Raw genomic sequence first — 20,035 nt, 5'->3', positions numbered from 1 at the left:
CGCTCCACTTTGGTAGGAGTCAGCATCCGACATGCTGAGTTTGACAATATTTTGCTCCCCTACTTTGCAAATGTTCTTCAAATCTACCAGATTGTGAGGATATTCTTGTCTACAACCTTCTTTATGTGACCCCACAGATCTTCTGTTGAATGTAATTCTGAACTCCGGCTGGGGCATTCCAAAACTTTAATTTTTCTTTACTGAATTTATTCTTTTGTTGATTTTAATGGACATCTTCAGCTTTCTTGCAGATACCTGAAGGTTTTGGTTCAAAACTGACTCGTATTTAGAGCTGTTTGTGAGTTCATCTATCTTAATAAAACATTGATGCTACCTGGTGGTAGCATCAGACTCTCGGAGAATGATCCTACCACCACCATGTTTCACTGTGAGCATGGTGTTCTTTTGGTGATGTTCACTGTTGTTGTTGTGCCAAATTAATGTTTTGGAATTGTGTTCATATTCACTGCCATCAGACTCTAACACAGTCTTTCATTATGTTTTGGAAGATTTTTGCCAGGCCCTGGATGTTTCCATTGGAAGAACAAACCTCTTACATTCTACATTTTATAGTCCAGACATATGAAGAAAACAGAAGATTGTTGTCACTTGTAGAACATAGGAAGCACTTGTTGGAAACTCCTACAGCTACTTTATTGTCACTGTTCCGACAGCCTCCCTGACCAGTTGTGGACTCATGAACAGATGAATGTTTTTGTAATGTAATGTTATGAAATGTCCCTGTTCTATATTTTTGTCTAATTGTTACAGTAGTTAATCAGATTCAGTCTCCATTATGATGAGTGAGAATTGGACTGAATAGGCTTTTTTTATTTTTTTGTTTTTAACTCTATTAAATTTGTTTTTTAACTTGAATGCCACACGTTATATGTCACCATGTACGTGATAAAGTTTGAAATAATTTATAATGGTCTCATTTTTTACAATACAGAAAACCATACATTTTAACAGGAGTTGTAGACTTCTGAGAGCCACTGAATGTAAAAGTGTAAAAGCCTCTTTTTATGATCTACAACATTTTGACCTTAGTCTTCAAGATCAGGTTAATATAGAAAAGATATAAATAGCAGATTTTATGGGAAAACAGACTTGCTTGCCAGCTGATTTGAGCAGTTACAAAAAAGAGAATTTTACCTCCAGAATGTGGAGGAGGGCCGCACAGCAGAACCACTCCTTGACCTTCACGTACTGAGACAGAACTTCTTCTTTGAGTCTTGAAGTTCTCCAAGACTGAAAAATAATGATAAAAAGCAACAGCAGTTAAGTAAAACGTCCTCTCAAGCAAGAGGTTAATATCCTTGTTTTTTAAATGTTTGAAAACATCCCTTTTATCTTAAGGTCAGACTATACAATGCCTTGCAAAAACATAAAAAAAATCATACCAATATTGTCATGTTATTCTAACATTTGAATATGCTTCATCTAAACCATTCCAGTGCAGCCATTGGCTGTATATGCGAGGTCACTGTTGTGCTGGAAGATGAACCTCCACCCCAGTCTTAAATCTTTTGCAGCCTCAAACAGGTTTTCTTCCAGGATTGTCCAGGATTTCTGTAGTCAGAGAAACACTAAGCTGCCAGTTTTTCAAAGAGCCATCACACATTCAGCTGAGAAAGTGACGCTTTAAGAGATGCAGCACTCGCAGCCTAATTCGGTATGTCAGTGCACAGAGCCAATCACAACAGTGGATAATATCCAAATACAGAGAAGTTTCCTTTATAATACTAGTGATCGGAATATATTAAAAGTGAACCTAATAAAACGTGGGAGCCTTCACTGGAAGCAAATTAAACATTTTGTGGTTCCAAAGACCTGCTGGTCTTACCGCAGGTCATATTGCCCACTTACCCAATATTCCAGACTCACTGCAGTGACTCCAAAAGAATCAGAAGTGAGTCATATTGGAAGCCAATAGAGACAACTGCAAATACACAGGAATAACTGTTGTTTTATGGCAAATAGATCAGGTAGTGTTGTGACTGTATAGCTCAAGTCCTGCTCAAAGAGAAAATCTGTGTGACCATACCCCACACACTGGAACAAGAGTGCCATGACTTGATGGTAATAACTGATTTAAGTTCTGTTTGTGGGAGAGTTCAAGATTTTAGCAACAGTTTGAGGACAACTGAAAATGTGTTTTTCACAAATGGCGGTTCACATTTCACAAAGTATGTTTTAAAAGCTATGTAATCAGTGTAGAATATATGAGTCCGAGGTTTACTAGTCTAAAATAGCCTTATGAAGCAGGGATATCCAAGGTGTGGTTCGGGGCTATTTGCAGCACTGAATTTGTGCAGCCCCCATCTGAAGTTCAAGAATAATACTAATTTCAATCTGAAAAGACTCACAAAGAAAATGGATGGCAATTAGAATTGTTTTAATGATGTGACATTACAAGTTTATTTCTTTGGCGCTCAGACCTGGGAGGAAGACATGAAAACTGAGAATGACATGAGTTAATATGAACATTTGCAAGGTTTAGATTTAGAGGTGTCTTCCCCCCCAATCCAACACTGGTGGTGGATTGGCGGCCAGGGAGCGAGGAAGCCAGGAGGAGATGGGAAGGAAGATAGTGAAGGTGGGGTGGAGGAGGGATGAGCTCTGCTGACAAGCGAGGATGAACACCGCTGAAGGTCCTTTAAAAGCAAGATGTCGGAAGGTGATTGGATGGTGAATCAGGCGGACAGGATGCTGATTGGAAGGCCGGGAGACGCACAGAAGAGTCATTGGAAGGTGGAGGCGGTGAAGGGGAGTGTTCCATTCTGAATTTTTGTCTAAACTCCATTTGTCCCGTCGGCACATGTGGTTGTTACCAATGGAGACTTTTTAATGAGGGCTAAATTGTTACAAACAAATTAAAATCTTCTTACATTAGGTATAACATAAAGTATTCTTCTTTTAATATAAAATTTTTTCAATTCTCTTTTTTTCCAAGTAAATAGGACCAAATCTATCCGGTGACTTTTACTCAAAAACAGACTTTGGTGCACCCAACTCCGCTTTAATTAATTTATTAAATTTGGTTAAATACACCTAGCGTTTTCAAAGGAGTGACCCAAATCCTGTTCCTTTTGTTCTATGTTTTGCAACTGAGCCCAAAATAATGCCTGAGGACCTTTCTTTAAATAAAACAAATGTGAAAAAAGTTCATTTTTTTTAAAGTTTTGGATCTTCATATCCCTTTCCTAAAAGAAAACAAAATATTTTTTGTTGTCATAATATAAATTTTTGACTTTATTTAAAAAAAAATCTAAATATTAGTTTGGCCCCTGAGTACTTCTGACATGACGATTTAGGCTCACATGACAAAAAACCTCGGACTCCACTGCAGTTCAGTTTAGAGACTCCAAAGCAGATGCCAGCTAGCACTGTTAGAGGCTAGCCAGTTGGTTAGCCAGCCGCCACAATCTTACGCTACAAATAATGTTAAACTGCCTAAATGCCAACACACAAGCAATCTAAAAGCGGCAGATGATTCTTCAATGCTTCTGTAACCGTGACAGCAGTTTGCCAGCTACTGTCACGGCCTAGACACATCAATTGTGTCACAAACAATCTTCGAGGTGAGTCTTGGAGTAAATTGATTCATATTTTTGGCGTGGTTTTTATTAATGCCAACTGTGGGGAAGGCAGTTGTTGGGAAACTAATTTAAAACTGTAGTTTTATCTAATTAAAACAGAAAAGTATGGTCTGTTAAATGCTCGATGTCACATATAAACCTGTTTAATGTGAAGACTTTTTCCTGCCGAGCAATTTATTGAGTGGCACTGAATACGTGTATGCACTTGAGCTTTGAGCAAACCTGTCTGGCGGACGTCTGCCTCAAGTACGACTATGTGGGAGCCTGAAGAAGTCTTTGTTAGTTGAGTCTGTTAAAACAAGAATGCAACTTAAGAACTACTTCCTTTCTTACTTCAAAACAAATGTCTAAATTATAGACAAAGGGTGTCAACATAACACATTTTTGTTCTGACATACATATGGATGCTGAACTGTAACATAGCTGCATTGTTATTTTTCTATTATTTTACTAACATTAGTGTATCAGGTATTTGTCATTATTCCTTTTTTGTTAGCATCATTTATTTTTTTTATCAGCTTGCTTATTATCCTTTTTTCAGTTGGTAGTTTAGTTGAACGTTGCTAGCTTAGTTATAGTTTATTGATGTATTTTAACTGTAAAGTTGAACTATTGTGTTTATATATTCTTGTGTTTTGGTGATAAGTTGTTTCCGTGTTTGTGTGCAGTGCTGGCTGTTTGAGAACGCCAGTGCATAAAGTCATTCCTTCACCTACTGTTCTATAAACCCACCTCATCAGGCTGATATTCATCATCAACACCTGACAGAAACAGAGAGTTGTTTTGCTATTGATTCCTGATAATCAGGTGGTGCCCTGACCTGTTAGTTTTGGCAGAAAAAAAACATCCTTTCACTTTATTAATAATTTGTTAATAATTACTTATTAATTAAAATTATAACTAGTTGCTGATAGCCAACCCAATTATTGTTGCAGAACGAGCATTTTCTACATGAAAATTTGTTGAAAGGACTTTAATTTTAAAGCAGTAAAATGAAGCATTCACCCTGGACTCCAGCTATGTGCGGAGAATTTAAGTGAAACAGAAAGCGTCTCACTGTTGATGTGCCTTAAATATTAATTCTGTTGTGTCTGCTATTCACATGAAACCGTATTTAATTTATGTATCCCTTCTTTCTGTGTTTATTTGAGTATAAGGCTTTGAGGCTCACAATATTCATTAGTCAGTGGGTAGTAATTGGTTAATCCTTCAACTGTCGAATCCAATTGCAGAGGAAGAGTTTGTGATGAGGTGATGTAATAAAAAAAAAAAGCTGGGTGTAACCTCACTTTGCCGCATTTTGTGTTTCCACTTCATTTAATGCTGCACCATTTGCAGGATTTTATTTGCCTCAGATGGCCAGTGTTTTAACAATATAAGAACAAACTGAGAAGGTTTTTTAAAACGGATGGCCAGACTGGCACTTATTGTTTTCCTAGAGGTGCTTTTGATGCTCCCTGTGGCCCCCGGTGATGGAACGTCCTCCCTATAGTTTTTACCATATGTGTGCAGTATGTAATACCTGTCCTCTGTAATTATTCAGATGGAAATATGGCTCGCGTGTACCTGAGAAAATACTATTTGAATCTGTCAGGTATGAAGAGAAATATTTGAGTGGTGGTGGGGGGGTGCGGTAAGGATTGAGACTGCGGCCCGGTCCCTCCCTCAGCAACTGTATGAATAATAAATCTGAGCCCAGCATGAGCTAAATACATAGAGAAAAAAACACAACATGGAAATCAATAGTGACACACACCCACTAATATGAACCAAACAGCAATCTGCCGCCTTTCGGCTAAGCAGAGACGGCTGCTGGGGCAAGTCACACACGAGAGATTTTAATAGCTCCGCTGGTAATCAGTTTACCTTTCATTCATCACGCCCACCAGCACTGAACATTACAAAGCTATTCCTGCTATGGTCCCGATACCCAAAATGCTGTTAAACTGAGCTAATTTTCTTTTGACAATTGATGGCAGCAGCAGGTCAGAAACACTTTCAGCAGACGTGCATCGAACTCAGTAAATGTAACCACAGGAGTCCTCCTGTCAGCACTAAAAGCTTAAACCTCCAACAGGGTTTGTTCAATCTGAACATTTTTTAACAGTTTAAAGAGATTAAACAGTGACTTGCAAAAGTGTATCTAACTTCAACTTTTAAAAATGTTTTACACATTTTGTCAGAACAAAATGTTGTAGATTTCATTGGGATTTCATGCAACAAATTTCCCAAAAAATGTTTTACAAATAATCTACGTGTATATTTTAAAATGTTGGATTTGTATTCACCACCTTTTAATATGATACATCTCAACAAAATCCAGCGTAACTATTGGTCTTCAGAAGTCAGCTTTGTGTGATCTAATCTCAGTATTAATCCAGCTGTTCTGTAAAGGCCTCAGAGGTTTTTTTAGAGAACAGTGAACAAACATCACTATGAACACCAAGGAACACAGCAGATAGGTCAGGGAGAAAGATGTTAGGTAATGAGACAATATCTCAATCTTTGAACATCTCACAGAGTACTGTTCAAGCCATTATCTGAAAATAGAAGGAAACTTCAGTCTTAAGTCCTCCTAAACTGACATGCAAGGCAATGGGAGCTTTAATCAGACAAGCAGCCAAAAGGGCCTATGGTACTTCTAGAGGAGCTGCAGAGGTCCATAGCTCAGGTGTGAGCATCTTTGAACAAGACAAATAATAGCAATGCATTCAACAAATCTGACACTTTTGAAAAAATGGTAAGAAGAAAGCAGTTGTTAAATAAATGTCGAAAGGAGGATGTTTGTAGTTGGCCACAAGCGACACAAAGCAAATAAGTAAAAAGCTTTGTGATCTGGTAATACCAAAATGTGGTTGAAAAAAGACACTAAACACACCGTCCCCATGCACAAATCATGGTGGGGGCAGCTTCATGCTATAGGGCTGCTCTTCATCAGAAAGTACAGGGAAGCTAGTCAGAATAGATAGCTTTAGGTGTCCCTGTAGGGAAAATGGTTTGCAGCATTGTTAGCAGGCATATACATAAAGGACATACATACTCGATCATGACATTAACATGTATCATCAACGGCAAAGAAGTATTTTATGATACCTTTTTACTGTTTAATGATTTAATTGATTGTTAGATGAAAGAAAATGTTGTCCTATGTCTCGAGAATAAAGGAATACATTACCTTCGTCCTGAAGGTAGCAGCTCAAATAAGAACCTTAGAGGGTGCATATTGTCTTGTAGAATGTGTTTACCTTCCTCGTAACTTTGTCCATATATATTTATTTCCATGCTCGGCAGAGTGGTCCCTAACACTTTGCTGGCTGTGGTCACTATACTTCTCAAGGATTTCTGCTGAGCCTCTGTAGCATTGCCAAACCAACATGAGTTACAAAAGGTTAAAATAATCTCAATAATTTATGAGAATACAGATGGAGCTAAATACAAGGGACTCCTGGAGGAAAACATGTTAGATTCTGCCGAGTGTGGTTCAGCTGTTCACCTTCCAGCACGACGCAAACCCTAAACCTGCAGCCAGTGCTATAATGAAATGGTTAATGAAAATGGATGTTGACGGACCCTCTGACTGAGCTTGAATTATTTGGGAGGAACAGATTTGCAGCTGTAATTGCCATAAAATGTGGTTATACAAAGCACTTAAATGCCTGCCACACTTTTCAGATCTTTTCAAGTAATGTACTTTCACTTTATAATTATCAGCTACTACTACTGTATTGGTCTATCACATAAATCTCAATAAAAACATGGACTTGAGATTTATGGTTGTAAAAGTTAAAACGTTTAAAAGGGTATGAATACTTTTGTAAAGCACAGTATAAATGTTGCAACAACATATTTTGGTCATTTTTAGCTCCTGTCTTTTAACCTAAATATAATGCATTTTACTACAGCACATTTACTATGATCCAAATGTTATTTTTAACTAAGAAACTGAAGACAGCCTGTTAATTAATCTACAAAGACAGGTGACACAGTGTCTGAAATTTATCCATACATATTCGCCAAATTGGATTCATTAACCTTAATTAACCTTGCTCTGCAATATGCTGCGTGTATTGTCAAGTCGGTGCAAGTGGCGGTAGGGACACGGCTGCTCTCCTTGCAACCTCGCACGTTGCCAAAACTGCCAGCAATCCACTTTCAAATGAGATTACTGATTAGTTCAGCACCAAGTGATCTAAATGTAAAATTATTGGGCTCGCTGATTTATGAAGAGGACTGAGGTCAAATAATATATGTCATATTGGCCACAGGAAAAGTTCATTACCAGGCAGTCTTGAATTATTTCTTTAAGCATAAATCTGCTCTTAAGCCTCATGCGCTGCTTAACTAACAGTTTTTTAAATCCCATTAAAGGGGAGATTTTTTTATTTTTCTAAAGATTAATGCCAGATTGACATCTTTAGAGTCTAATAAATATGTCTGACTCATAGAGGTAAAATACCTCAATATGTTATGGCTTGAAACTCATTCAGACAGGGTGGTGCATTTTTACCTCTATAACAATATGTGCAGTTCAGGTCAGAGGTTTACATACACACTCATCATGGCCAAGAATGCAATATTTTCTTTGGGGAGGGGATTTATTTGAATTGTTCTTTTTCATTGTGGAATGATCATACTACATACAACTTTAATTTTCACTGTGGAGGTAGCCCCATTTGTGCGTGTCATACCTGCGTTGTGCAAGGCACCAGTATCACTAGTAGCCGAACAGCCCCTGAGCATGATTTTACAACCACTGTGCTTGAGACTTGGTACATTGTTCTCAGTTCTGGAAAGCCTCACCTTGCACCCAAGAAGCACATTTGGAGGTTCAACATTGTACTAAATGTCAGGCATTGTGGCGGTAGCATAATGCTCAGGGTCTGTTTCACGGCCAGTCAACTTTCCCCTTTAATTTTTATCTACAATCAGCAGCTGGAGGATTGAAACCTCTGTGTTTCAACTGGACAATGATCCTAAACAGGATACAGAAGGCTAACATTCAGCTTTTGGAAAAGTAATGACTTAAGAAATGCCATGGAACCAGCTACTTTAAATCAATCCTACCATTTCTGAATTGGTAGGATTAATTCATTCATTATTAATGAGGATGTGTGTATATATTTTAGCAATAATTTTAAACCTTTGCACCAACTTCTTGGTTTTAAAAATCACTGAAGATGTGTTGCAGGATAGTCATTTCACCCTGAACACAGAACAGTTCAAACATGTCAATGAAAGCCTGAAATAATTTTGGTGTACATGATGAGTAGAAGTAAATGTCAGACTGGATCTGTGTTCTAAAGTTAGCAGAGAGCATATTTTATTTTGCTAGTGGGAGGTGATCGTATCTGGTGGGTTCTGTGTTTAGGTTGTTCACTGACTGCAGTGGAAATAGTCACGGTGCAATAGCAGCAGTAACAGCAGCGGCAACAACAGCAGCAGCATGATGGTGTTAATGTGAAAGGGAGGAGGTGTTTCTGTAAACCCAAATGCTTTACTTTTTGTACAGAGACTAACAATTCTGATTAAATCTTATTCAACTAAAAATAAATGTGGCTCCAACAGGAAAACGACAGGAAGCCTTTCAGTGATGTCAACACTTGACTGCATTTTTGACTGATGTGTTTGTGCTTAACATGCACTGACTGTTTTTTTTCCCCCTTCGTTTTTATCCGTCAGTAATGTTTCCACTGTGCCTCTTATTTCATGTTGCTGTCTATATCCTGAAACCTGACAGCAGTGGAGGTCTGAAAGCTCTCTGGAGCATGTTTATTCAACTTAACGGCCTCTTATCCTGGTCACGCGCTGCCCACTGCACTGCCTCAGTACCCCTATCTAGGGTATCTGGCCCCCAATTTGCAAAACACTGGACTTAAAAATTTTGCAACCACAGCTTTAAATGAAGCAGAGCAGGTGAGGATGGCACCACTTTTAACAAAGGTTTGTTCTGTTATTTACAGGTGAATTATTCACAAATTCAATTTATAATGTAAAACATAGATATAATATAGGTTTGTTGATATGATATAGGTAAAAATACCAGTAAAGAATGTTTTTAAATTCTAAATTTCAATGTTGCAGGCTACATAAATATAGGGAACACTGCTGAGTTGACAGTTGTCCAGCAAACAGTCATTGACATCCTCCACAAGAAGGGAAAGAGCATTGTTAAAGCAGCTGGCTGTTCACACACTGCTTTATTTAAAGGAAGGTTTAGTGGAAGGAAAATGTTTGGTAGAAAAAGGTGCTCAAGCAACAAAGCGAGCTTCCTGAACACCTTAGCAGAGCCACAGGCTGATTGCCTTCATGCAAAAAAGTACATACAGTACATTCTGTATTTAAAGTCGTTTTTGTTTAGTATTTTTACTGTAAGTCATAATGACTAGATTACCTTAAACCAAAATCTTAACTTCAAGTCTATTTATTTGTTCTCATATGTATTTCATTATTTTTTCCTATTTGGCTTTTCGGTTATCCATGACCACGACTGTGTTTGCAACATACAGTTGACATGCTCAAAGATTTGATTAAAAAAAAGAAAACAAAAAAAACAGCACAAAAAGTCAGTGCTGACTTACTTTTTTCATATTCCCTCTTTTTATTACTTTACCTCTTTGACATAGCAGTCCTTGACTAGGAAACTTGTGCAGGCTTGAATACCTTATTAATGCTGTAAGTGCATTTTAAAGAGCCATTAAATCTCTTAATGATAATGCTAGTAATTTCGCTTCTTGTATTATATGATGAACCATCAAAGGCATCAGTTCCAAACAATTAGTGAGGTTAGTCTCAAGCATATCTCCTGCATTTGTCGCGTAACTGGTAAAGGTCTCCTTTTACAACATTTTCATTAAGACACAATAACAAAAAAACTCAAAAGGCAGCATGGATTGGAATAAAAAGAAAGCAAAACCCTGTTCCTGAATCTGTTTTCGCTCTTGCATGTTAATCCACTCATCTGATTAATATATGTGTTCGTCCCCGCTTCTCTCTGGAGGAGAACGTGTCATCCCCTCAGACGGTAATTGAGCATCCAGGATCTAGGTGCAGTCCGCACGTGGGATGACAAACTCTCTGTCGACACTCATATTTACACAGCAAATTGCCGTTGCTCTTAATTATATTTACTGGACTGTGAAAAGCAGTTGCCAAACAGTGTCAGGGTGAGAGCACCTAAAGGAAAAGATGGAAAGCAGACGACCGACCTTATGAGGCGTTGAGACGCGCACAGTCTGGCCAGTGATGAAGTGGCTTATTTTCATTTCCTGTGGTTAGTTTTTGTTTAAATAATGCTTGTCCTTATCTCCTAACTGTCACTCAAAAGTGATTAATGTTGTTGCAAGGCTAACTGACTTCCCTCTTGTCAGTGGGCTTTATCTCTGCCTGGCATTGCTGATCAGAGATCTTCCATGCAAGCTTGTCACCAATTTATCTGCTCTGCTTTTTTTAATTATCTTGGCTGTACATTAGTCCATTTTCTGCTCATGGCAGTACAGTAAAGTGACAAGGAAAGTGTTTTCTAATCAAAGAGGGTTAGAATTCAAGGACAAAACACTCCTTTTTAGGACAGGCTATAAAGCTTCTCAAAAACGGGTTTCTTTCTTCTCTTTCTTTTTTTAGGGGTACTAACCCCACCACTTACTTTCATCTAAGGGGATGATAGAAGGTTTGATAAAAGCCCCCGGGCCTTACCAAAATATGAACTTACAGAACAAAGTCAACAAAAGCAAGAGACATCTAAGGTTCTAAATCAATCACCCCCCCCTCCCTCCAAAAAAGTGATTTATTTTTTTTTGGCTTTATTTTTGGCTGAGATCAAAGCCATTGTGGTTTATGAAGTGGGGATGTCTAGCTCACTAGTCACTCATTGTCCCTGTCCACTGCAGCAGGCGTGGCCTTGCCTGGACTGAAAGCATGCTGCAATTGTTGGCAAAGTCCAATGACTCCCGCCATCATTGCCTCATCTTCCACCTCTAACCATGCACTCTACGCTGCCAAAAAAGAGCAAAAGAAGCATTGTTGTGGAAGTGGGCTTGGAGAGAGCAGCAAAGAGTGTAATTTACAATACGCTTGATGCCTTTCGTGGTCCGCCATGGTGGATGGGCGGACTCGACCAAAGGCATGCCTTTCAAAGTTCACACAGCTGTGTAAATGTTGAAAAGAAAGCATAAAAAGCAAAAAGCTTGCCTGTAGGGGGGCATCTTAAGTAACATTGCATTTAAAATTGTAACATAAAGGGACAGAGGAGAATACAAGTCCTTTAAAGAAATACAGAATGGTCCTGATGGTTTCTGCATAAAAGCTTCCTTGTGATTCTCTGAAGGAAAGCAGCTAACAATGAAGAATTGCCTCAGAATAAGTAAAAGCGATGTCCCATCCAGGTCCATTAGCATCAATTATATCAAACCTAGGCTGGCATTACAAACAATGATCCAGATTAGGCTGATCATTGCATCCCTGACATATGAGCTTCCCAAATGCCAGAGCCACTAATCATACTCCAACAGGCCTGCCCAACCGTGACCGTCAGATTCACCACAACTTGCTGCTCCATACGGATGCACCCTGTCTTCAAGTGCCGGTGGTGTAATACACATAACGTGTGCAGGTGTGTGCACACATTAGATTAGTTCTAGACTCATTGTGAGGTCCATTGGTATTTTAGGTCTTTGGGATATTTCACAGATCTGTTCCCTAAAATAAAAGGGGTGGACAACACAATCATCCAATCAGCTTTAAAGTTGATGCAGCATTTCTGTGGGTCTGTTTAAAAAGGAAACACAACTTTGTAACTGCTTCACTTTTAGCTTGGCCTTCCCGGTAAATAATAATCTGAATTCCCATCTAAATGTGTAGATTATTTAGTTGCATTTGGGTAAAATACTGACCAGGTTTTGAAAAACTACAGGACTCTAATGGTTTTCTTAGATTGCTCTGGCTTTCTACAAAAATGTTCAGATTAGCAATTCCATTGAGTATGGCAGTGAGTGTGAGTGCACAGTTGTCTTTATTTCTGGTCCCATTTCAGATTTCTTTTTCACACTGAAATGTTTAAGATGATCAAATAATTTGAATATCTGACAAATAACAGTCCAAATAACAGGTTAGACCCACACAATCAGAAGGAGCAGATAGCACCTTGCAAAAGAGAGTTCAATTTGACAAGAAATATGGCACTTAAGTATTGCAAAATCATAACAAGTCTCGTTAAAGCTTTTGCATACTAATGTAACACAGTTCGAGATTAGAAGGAACGTCCAGTAATAGTACCTTCCTTGGTCCAAAGGTGAAGTTTAATTAATTTCAACCACATATGCTCTATCATTCCTTATATAGTCACCAAAATGTGAGAAGGCATTCCAAAAAGGCTGTTGGTAATCTGTTTTAGAAGTGACAATAAAGGACTTCTCCAGGTATTCTGGTTCTGTACTTCCATAAAGATCAGGGACTTTTACAAACTCCTGGATCCACTCAGAGATTTGACTATGCATCTTGATACAGTTTGTTTTACTGCATGTTAACATATTTTGCTGCAAGCGAACCACTCACTTTCCATATCTGACTCTGTTAAATGTAACACTTTTATATAGACCAAAAGATTCAACCACTCATCAACAACAAATTAAAGCATGTGCAATCAAACTGTCTACTGCTCCTTGCTTCCTCTTTGTTGCTAATTTAACGTTAATTTTGACTTTTGTTTACCTTCAGCTGCCAGATGTTAATTTGTTTTTAGCTCTCCCAATTAAATGGCAAACACTGCTGGAGAAAAAGCTCCACGTCTGCCACTCAAGTCCTGTAATCATAAAGTCAGAGCAAAGTCAGCATTAGGTCCCACCTGCCATCTGGATTTCTGTTTTCTTTTTTTGTTTTGCTGCTTTTTGCCAACATAACATTAATAATTAAAACATTGGTGTTTTGACAAAAGCTATTCATTGCACATACCATTAGAGCCATTTATTGTTATCATCTGAGTACTCATGTATGACTTGCAGACCAGGACCTCTCGTTAATAGTGACTTTAAGACAAAGTGATGCACACCAAAGGAGCCCTAACAGATAACACATGTTCTGGGATTATGGTCTGCTGAGCTTTCTTTCAGTTTTCATTAAACTTCTAAATCTACAATTCCTACACAATGTTCAAGAAAACATGCAGCCCTTTACATTCACTTCAAAATATGAAATACTTAAGATCAATATGAAATTATGGCAAATATTTATATTGTGGGAAGGAAGGAAGGACACAAGGAAGCAAAAACAAAAGGGAGGAAGGAAGAAAGGAAGAACAAAACAAGTAGGGAAGAAAGGAAGAACACAAGTATTTAAGCAAGGAAGGAACAAAGGACATAAAGGATGGAGGGAGGAAGAGCAGAAGCAAGGATACTACATAAAAACAATAACAAAAAGCATAAAGGTTAGGAATAAATCTTTTTCCATATTCATATTTTTCCATTCTTCACCAGGTCTTCAAAGTACTGGAATCAAACCCAACTTTTTTCCATATTATGTAGGAACTTTACTCCTTTACTGCACATTCTCAGAAGTAATATCTTGATAGTGCACTGCAGATAAAAGTGAAAGCCAGAGTACACCCGATTAGCTATTTATGCCTCATTAGCTAAGTCAATAAATTCGCTCCACACTACCACAGCAGCTGAAAGGAATCTAAAGGATTATTTGCATCTAAATGAGGTATTTCTGTCTGCCCCCTTTAAAAACCTGTCTGGCTACATCTGGAATTGTCACTTCTGTGTTTAGCTGAAAATGAACTTGCCTAATGCTAATGAGACACTGTATATCTGCAATACCTGTAACTGAATATATACTCCCTCCTACAGGATGCGTCAAGCCAGAATCCATTTCTGTACCTTTTTTCTTTGTTGAGAGTAAGACCTTTTGGCATCTTTAGCTGCAAAGACTTGTGGAACACTGAGTAAGGCTCGTCATGGCATTCAAAGCACAGCCACCCATATAAAACAGTGATATTAAATATACAGCCTGTTCATCAGTATGAAATATGAGTGTAGATCTTTTACATAATCACTGATACAGAATCGATAAGACATACTAATCAGGGCCAGTGTATATTGAGCGGCAGCACCCACTGCCCATCACTTTTCCTTGTCTCAGGAGGACAGGCACAACCATTGCAAAAAGTAGCATCATCCATCAAAAGTTTGTGTTGTGGAGGGTAACGCCAGAATCCCAGACATTTCTGAGCGTAACCTTGACGATGTCATGGAACATGCAGAGTACCAAACGTTAACTGAGGAATATAATTTTGCAAAAGAGAGACAAATATTTCATTGTGAAGCATCTCTATGAGTCATCTAGTTCCCAAAAGCAGAACAATACAATTTAGTCACATAAGAAATTATACTGAGAAATGAATCTGCTATCAAAAAATGTGGAATTACTTAAGATTAGTCTAACGTGCAGGTCCAAAGGGACACAAAAATCCAATCTGAGGAACAGCAATAATGCATTTTAGAGGCATTAGTCACTTGGAATAAGACTGAGATATTACTGATGGCTGTTTAATGAAACAAAAGGGGGAAAACCCCAGACACCCAGAGCAAAATCACTGATTTAGGAGGCAGCACAGGATAACTGATCAAAGGTACTTTCTGGTAAAATATGAAAGCTCCTATATCTGACAGAATGACAGAATCACGATTCCATTATCAATTCAAAGACCAAGTTTAATGAGAATATTATTTGACCTTCACCGAATCAAAACAATACATTTTCTTTTGATTTATGCATTCTAGTTATTAAGAAACTAGTAAAAAATGCTACAAAATTAAAATGTTGAGCAGAAACATGTCAGACCATTTTAGGCATTACTCTTTGCACTTATAAAAAGCATAGATCCAATGTTGTAAACAAATCATTTTGTAAACCTCTTGAAATCTATTGAATCTGTTGCCACTCACATTATGAAGTAACTACAGTAGCTTCCACTCATTCATTTTCTGCATATATAATCCTTTTAGAGACCCAGTGGTGGGCTTGAGCCTAGTACGGAGGGAAGTGAAAATCAGGGATTCGTCCAATTTCATGTTCAAAGGTTCAAGACTGTCAGCATTTCCTGATTTGGTCAAATCAAAGCGAATATATCTATCCATCGTCTAAACCCGATTTTTGCAGGGTCAGGAAAGGGAGTGACTGCAGCCTATTTCTGACAGTATTTGGGGGAGAGGCTGGGTACACCCTAGACAGTTTACCACACATCACAGTCAAACCAAATCCATTTTATTAAATTTGCTTACAACAACTTTTTTGTGACACTAAGCTGGCATACCTTTTCACAGTGAAGAACACTCAGACTTTATAAGAGATTTTTAAGTCAATTTAATCTGTGCAATTTAGCCAACTTTTTTCAAGCACAGATCATATTTAAAATATTGAACACTTTAAGACTTGAAGTTCAAACAAAAACATCTTTTGTAATTTAAAGGGTTAATACGAGAGCTCAGATAAATAAAAAACTAGAAACAGACAAATCTGTGGATTAGCATAGAATAACAATGAACAGAATGTGTTGCATTGCCAATAGCTTCGTTATTTCGTTCATTTGTTCTGTTTTGGCAGATTGTCGACATGTTCCAATCCCTCACTACCAAGTATTGGAATATTGCTCACTCCTGAAGTACAGTGATTGTTTAGCCAAGAAAGGAAACAGTTAACAACCTAACCTAAATTGGTAGGATCACCTTAACTTATCAGTAAAGCCCCATCTATAGTCTATTTGCCAGTTAATATGATCTATTTCTGTAATAAGAAATGACAAAAATCTGTAGAAGTAAATTTAGAGTTAATAGTATATTGTCTGCAACTACATTGTGATTGTGTTCTAGCTCTCTAACCATTAATGATTAGTGTTAGGAGTAACGGCATTACAAAATAACGGCGTTAGTAACTGCGTTACTTTTTCAGTAAAGGTGTAATCTAACAAATTACTTTTCTCATTTCCGTAATGCTGTATGATATTTACAATGTAACGCGACACGTTACTACAACTCAATAAGCCATGGAAAAGAAAAGGGATTATTATGAAGTTAGCCAAAGTTATTATTAATTTCACAAGGAGGGGAGCACGATGTGAAGCAACACTGTAAAAGGGAGTCGCACAAGAATGCACAGCTGAAAATCCACCTGCTGATCTATGGACTCCTTTTTTACTCAAACCCAGGGATGACTGCCAGACAGACCAGGTAACTACCAGTAGCCAAGATTACCAGTGTTAAACTTTAAAAGCTTGTAAAGTTTTTTTTTTTTTTACTTGTGCTGATTCATTGTTGTGCACTAACCGGCAAAGCAGAGATTGATGAATGTAATGTGAGATCTTAAATAATTTAACATTTCTGACGTCATTGCAGTGTTGGTAATGTGTCCCTCATTAGCATCCTTGTTGTCCCGCATTTGTTTTTTTAAAATCTGGTTACCCTAATCGTCTCACCTTTCTACAACACTTGGCTAACAACCCGATGGTCGGAGCTGCAGCCAGCGCGTGCTCCGACCATCCAACACCGTGCAAACAGAAAGGGTTGATTTTTCTCGTCAGCAACTTTTAACATCATTTTAGATTCTAAAAAGTAATGAATAGTTACTTTGCCTAGTAACTAGTTGCTTTGATAGTGCTGTAACTGAGTTACCAACTTAGTTACTTTTTGGGAGAAGTAACTAGTAACTGTAACTAGTTACTTTTTTAAAGTAATGTTTCCAACACTGTTAATGATGTTTAAAATGTGTTTTGCCTTTTTTTGGCAGCAGTTGTTTCTTTTTGCATCCTGGAGTTTAGAGGCAGTCTTCTCTACCCCTGATTTAAGGAAAACCTTTTTTAATTTTTAAAATCACTAAAAGAATATCTGACTTGTCATATCCGGGTACAAAAACTCTTCATTAACTGAGCATTTCTCTTCTTCTGATCACTGATCTTTACATAGAAAGATGTTTGCTGGGTGCTAGGCTAACCTTAGCTTGCTTTCGTCAATGTTTTGATAAGCCTTGTTGATAATTCACCTATTGCTGTGGTTTTCAATTATTGTTTTAGCTTCATAAATTATTGCTTTGTTTCTAATTTCATTATTAACAACAAGCACTATAGCTAGCATGCTGTGCATGTTTCTGCCAGATGGCTGTCCAATCCCAGGCTGAGTGGTCAACATCACTCAGACAGCCAGAGAGCAGCAGAGACCACTACAGTCCAATTCTGCAATTCTCTTTGCCTTTTCCCGGTTGAAGAAATCACAGATCCTGAGAATCTGGGATGCAGCTGTCCAAATAGACTTGGTGCTCTGTCCAGACTGGAGTCCAGACTTTGAGAAACCCTGGTGTAAATCCTCACCACGGTCTACATCCTTTGAAGGACCATCAGAGAGACAATGAGTTTACAGGCTCAAGTTGGAACATTAATTAAAAAAAACATAACCTGGTGTTTTTTGGATGTGAAATGAAAGTGGAACCTCTGGAGAAAACTGCTCAAACTCCACACTGAAACCTTCCCTCTCAGGAATGTGCTGATACAACTGCAGTTTAGGTGATTTTGAAAGACTTTAGTGACAAACTTTTTTATCTTTTTATTCAAAGTGAATTATTTAAAACTTTAACAGATGTGTTTTTCTTTGTTCTTGTACTGATAGTCAGAGTACAAGACAGCAGATGGGGAAGTCATGAACTGAAATTTAATCTAACAAAAATAAGCTACATTGTTCAAATTAAGAATAAGCATTGGGAGCAGAAAATGTTTTCAGAGGCTCCAACTAGCATTTGTGGTAAAAAAAAAAAAAAAAAATAGAACAGAAAGGATTTTAGACTCAACATAAAGTGTTTTTACTGATTACATGTTGCTACAGAGGAGCACAACACGTTTTTAAGAAGAGATAAAACTTTATTCAAGCCTAATTGAAAAGCTCATTAAACCATAACACCTATTTCTCCCTGTTTACTGTTGTGCTGCGATTGATAATGCTCCTAATGTTGTTATGTGCATGCGGGTCAGTTTGGAGCTGCAATATTTTCAAAATAATGTGAATGATCACACAAAAAAATCGGATTTCAGCATTAAAACCTGCAGTGGGAACGTAGCCTATGAGAGCTCGACAGCTAGGAAACAGTGCCCTCCTGCTGTTCGAAACTGATGTGGGAGTGAACTCAGACACGATAAAGAAAAAAGAGCCATTAACATTACGCTTGCATACTGATTAATTAAGTCTAACTTATGTGCAACTTGACAGTGCAACATTTTCACAGCATTTTATAGAAAAAAAAACCTTAGTTATAAGTGAGGCAGAAAGACCAGAACAGAGTTTAGGTTATTACTAAGGGCTTTACATGCAACAGTCCTGACATGTTTCAGGTCTTAAACAGATGAAAACACATGTAAAGGTGTGACGTTCGTAAGTGCAGCAGGATAATATAGATGATTAATTGGTAGATTTTTTAGCCAAAATGACTCAAGCTATGAAAAATAGAGTTTCACAAAGAATAAGTTGGTTAAAACAGTTAAAACCTAAAAATCCACATCATGCGTAAGCACTACCTGGTCACGGTAACCACAACATTATTTGGTGGTGAAGTTGTTACTGTCAGAAGAAGACTCAAAGTTAGCTATGTTTAGTATCAGTGATGGGAAGACAGAGGAAGGACAATAGGTGTATGAAGATATTTGAAAGAAAACTGTATGTTCTGTGGAGGCATGTTGGTTGTTTATTCAGGCTGCTACAACAGTGTGAGATGTCAGGTGCTGGCTCTTTCATTCCTTCACCATTATGGTCTTTTGCAGTTTTGGTTGTATGGTAACCATATTCTTAGGGGATTGAAAAAGAGGTGTCTGCCACAGAGTGAACTGACCCAGAGGTAACTTCAGCTCTGGGTCTCCAGGGTAGCTGAATTTAGAACATATAAGTGGCTCTGTTTTATATTTTTTAGTTCTTCAACCTCTGTCTGGTATGGAATATGATGGATCTGGAATGTTGGCAGCATTTTAGAACTCATAGATAAGGTAAGGATCTACATTGCAATTCTAGTTAATACACACAAAGACGAATGTTTACAGATATTAATGCTAATCGTGATATTTTCTAATATAAGATGCTAAAAACTATTTTTCTGTTTTTGATCGTTCTCTTTAAACAGTGACAGAAAAATCTGATGGTCAGCTGTCATTTTGACACACTGCAATTAACACCCATGACCACTTGGTGGCGAGTTAGCACATAAATTAGCTGTTTTTTCAGTTGATGCGTGACCTAGTTGGCTTCACTCAGAAAAATGTCACAGAAGCTGAGTGTCTGAAGTTTCTTCAGTGAGCCCAATAACCTATGGAGGACCGATCCTGACAAAATTAAAAATAAAAGCAGAAATATATATATTTTGTTTTTCCTTTTCCTTAGACATGCATTTTGATCAAGAAATGTATATAATTT

At 37.8% G+C, this 20,035-nt stretch overlaps 1 protein-coding gene across 2 annotated transcripts in view; it reads right to left on the bottom strand.

Annotated features, from left to right (window-relative positions):
- The window catches only part of cntn4 (contactin 4), a 318,997-nt gene that overhangs the window by 169,941 nt on the left and 129,021 nt on the right, over positions 1-20,035 (bottom strand). For both annotated transcript variants that reach the window (XM_047347049.1, XM_047347050.1), the window contains exon 5: positions 1,156-1,251. In XM_047347049.1, the coding sequence (XP_047203005.1) occupies positions 1,156-1,251 (96 nt within the window). The remainder of the gene's footprint in view (positions 1-1,155; positions 1,252-20,035) is intronic.

This window comes from Girardinichthys multiradiatus, chromosome 20, assembly GCF_021462225.1.
Source record: "Girardinichthys multiradiatus isolate DD_20200921_A chromosome 20, DD_fGirMul_XY1, whole genome shotgun sequence".
Classification (NCBI taxonomy): domain Eukaryota; kingdom Metazoa; phylum Chordata; class Actinopteri; order Cyprinodontiformes; family Goodeidae; genus Girardinichthys; species Girardinichthys multiradiatus.
Note: the sequence above shows the minus strand (reverse complement) of the source record. Positions and strands in the feature narration are given on the sequence as shown.